The following is a 3169-nucleotide window of genomic DNA, read 5'->3' as shown; positions in this document are numbered from 1 at the left end:
GTTACAAACTAGTCAGAGGGGACCAGCAGGCATTGGGGAAGTCCCTGTTCCCCCAAGCACTGCCAGGAGTGACCAGGAATAACAGTCACAAGCTGGCAGAGGGGAGATTTAGATTAGATATCAGGAGGCGCTACTTCACGGTCAGGACGGCTAGGATCTGGAACCAACTTCCAAGAGAAGTGGTGCTGGCTCCTAGCCTGGGGATCTTTAAGAGGATGCTAGATGTACACCTTGCTGGGGTCGTTTGACCCCAGTACTCTTTCTTGCCATGGCAGGGGGTTGGACTAGATGATCTACTCAGGTCCCGTCCGACCCTAGAAACTATGAAACTGTGACAAGGCATAATAATCATGTCTTAAACAGTGACCGGCCACATGTTCTTGCGATCAATTGTGTAATAAAATAGGGCATAAGGCAGAATTTATTCCACAAAATGTATATCATAATGTGTGTCCATTGTCCCTTAAATTGAACATGTGGCAGTGTCTGTTGCTCCCTGTGCCTCCCCTTCCCAAATGTAGCCTGATGCCAACTGTCTGGCAGGGCTCTTGAACTGGCCCCAGTGCTGTCCTGATACTGGAGTGCACAATCAGTTGATTGTCAGTCTTGTCTCTGGGACCTCACTGGAGCCTTGTACCATCTCTGGTGAGGTCCTGGGGCTGGAAGAGCCCTGGGACTACACTAATTCCCCAGCATTCAGCTTTCTACTTGCTGGTACAGGATCATGAGCCTGGGCTCCCCCTGCACTGGCCAAATGGTAATGGTGCAATTGCATAGTAAAAATTGCATTTGCTGCCATACATGTCAGAAGGTGTGATTGTTAGGATTGGGGAACAGATCCAATCATGCTATTAAGTGAACATGTGCCAAGGGCCCTGTCAGGGATCCTGCCCAGAGCCAGATTTGGAGGGGTGTTGATCTTGAAGATCTATCTGATGTACTCCATTCCCATTCTGACAGCAGTGAATCCAAAGGATGTGTTCGCTGTTTTACCATCATTCCCACAGGCCCTATAGTCTCTGGCACGAAGATCTTATACTTAAAAAAAACAAACAAACAAAAAATACCCGATGGATGGAGGGGAGGAAGCAGGTCCAGACTAGGACTTGGATCTAGGTCCAGACTAGGACCTAGATCTCCTTACTCGTATTGGGGGCCAAGTCCATGCTGCCTCCCATTTATCTTGGCATTTAAACTGTGTAAAGGCTTTGTTGCAAGGCTTGGCAGAGTGCCTTAAGCAGAGACAAACATCCCAGTGCTGTAGACTACATTTCTGAAAAGATAGTTGGGCACTGAAAGATGCAGTTAAGTATCTATTTCTATAAATCGCATCTTTCAGTGCCTAGCTCCCTCTAACACTTGGCTCTGCATTTCAGTGCTATTCTAACCCAATACCCTCATATCTGTGCTGAACTGGCAGTAATGCCTGTAGCCTTGGAGACCAGTTGTTCATTGCACAGCTTATAGCAAGTATAGCATTACCTTATATAGATGCTGGGGGTGGAAATGTTCCCAGGCCAGTCCTAGTTGGGTGGGTAGGTGTAAAATATGTTGCAAGCAGGGCATGAAGCCAGGGCATTGCTAGCATGTTAGCAAAAATCGGGTGACTGAGCAATTTAAAGGGTCATGCATTAGTCTCATGCTAACAAACCTGTTAAATGCCTTGGTCTCATTCCCTGCTTTGTTTTTTTCTTTTTGCCACAAGTTTGGTATTGTGAACGACTGCACCTGGTCACTGAACCTGCGTGAACTTCCCCAGGGTGGATCTCAACTTCTCCAATCCTCACTGGAGGGTGCTGTTTCCCTGCAGGTCCTAAGTGGCTTTGTTGGCATTTGGTGCCACTTTTGACAAAGATGAAATCTGGTTTGGGGTTGGCTGCTCACTACAGTGGCTCTGAGCTTCCAAATCCTGTCCCAGTGGTAGTTCATGGTGGCCACCCAGTGGCCATAAGGTGGCACTGGTCTTGTGGTTCCAGCACAGGTCTGGGTTTTGAATGATGCCACTCCTGGCAGGCTAATGGGTGTTTGTATTTGGTACCCCTTCCTGTTCTCACTGGGGTCTTCCATGGTGGCTGCAGGTACCCGACATTCATTGATGCCCTGCGAGATCTGGATGATGTGCTTTCCATGTGTTTCCTCTTTGCCACCTTTCCAAGGACAGGCAAATGCCATGTGCAGACAATTCAGCTGTGTCGCCGCCTCACTGTGGAGTTCCTCAACTACGTCATTGCCTCCCGCTGCCTGCGTAAGGTAAGAGCCTGTCCATCCATCTCAGGGTCCTCTTCCATCGGGGGGGCAGACTGTCCAGGATGCAGTGCAGGGATCTCTCCTTAGCTCTCTGACCTCACCTGCCTGCTGGAGGCTCCCTTGCATGGATAAGTATGCAATTAGGGGAAAAATAGGGAGCATCAATGTTTGCACTAAGGTCACAATTACACTTGCAGCTTCAGGCCACCCTGGCTTCCCAACCTGCCAGTCATCTCCACTAACCTTCCCTGCCTTGTAGTGTGCTCAGAATCCAGTCAGCCTCTGCTGGCAATCTTGCAGCTTTCTGAACCCTGTCTCCCCTGCTCACAGGGGTGGAATGATGCAATGAAAATACTGCTCACTGGGTGTGTCTACACTTGCAGTTAATGCACCTGAATTTTCTGCGCAGAAAATTCAGGTGCATTTAACTGCGCTCCCACACACATCTGAACATGTGCCCTTCAGGAGCAGATTTGTTCCCAACAGCAGCAGGTCAATCTAGGGCTGGTCCTGCCATCCTGTGCGTCTTGCAGCAGCCAGGGGGAGCTCTAGGGTCCCCTGCATACCAGCCTCAGGTTGGCAAGGAGTATGGGGGCTGGTCCCAATCTCTGCAGCATGAGGGGAGAGTCCTGGCTGCTGGGTAGCTGCCTCCCAGTGATGTGGAGATTTTGGAACCTGTTCCAATCTCCATGTGGCTGGGAGGCAGCTGGGACAGCTCTCCCCACCTTGTGGAGATCGGAACAGGCCTAGGTCTCAATGTGGCTGGCAGGCAGTGTCATGTTGAGCTGGGACAGCTCTCCCCACCTCTTGTGCCCCCTGCTGCCTAGGATGGCCAGGAGCAATCTGCTCCTGATCAGTGTCTACATGTGCACTTTTCACTGATTTTTTTTTTTTTTTTTTTTTTTTTTTTTCCCCATTCCCT

At 49.8% G+C, this 3169-nt stretch overlaps 1 protein-coding gene across 1 annotated transcript in view; it reads left to right on the top strand.

The window, feature by feature from the left end:
• PES1 (pescadillo ribosomal biogenesis factor 1) overlaps positions 1-3169 on the top strand; it is a 23977-nt gene that overhangs the window by 1419 nt on the left and 19389 nt on the right. Inside the window, exon 2 of the mRNA XM_019506761.1 lies at positions 2079-2250. Coding sequence (XP_019362306.1) covers positions 2128-2250 — 123 coding nt within the window. The 5' untranslated portion in view covers positions 2079-2127. The remainder of the gene's footprint in view (positions 1-2078; positions 2251-3169) is intronic.

The sequence above is a fragment of the Gavialis gangeticus genome, unplaced genomic scaffold (genome assembly GCF_001723915.1).
Source record: "Gavialis gangeticus isolate Ggan-Ray unplaced genomic scaffold, GavGan_comp1, whole genome shotgun sequence".
NCBI lineage: Eukaryota > Metazoa > Chordata > Crocodylia > Gavialidae > Gavialis > Gavialis gangeticus.
This window is presented reverse-complemented; position numbering and strand designations above follow the sequence as displayed.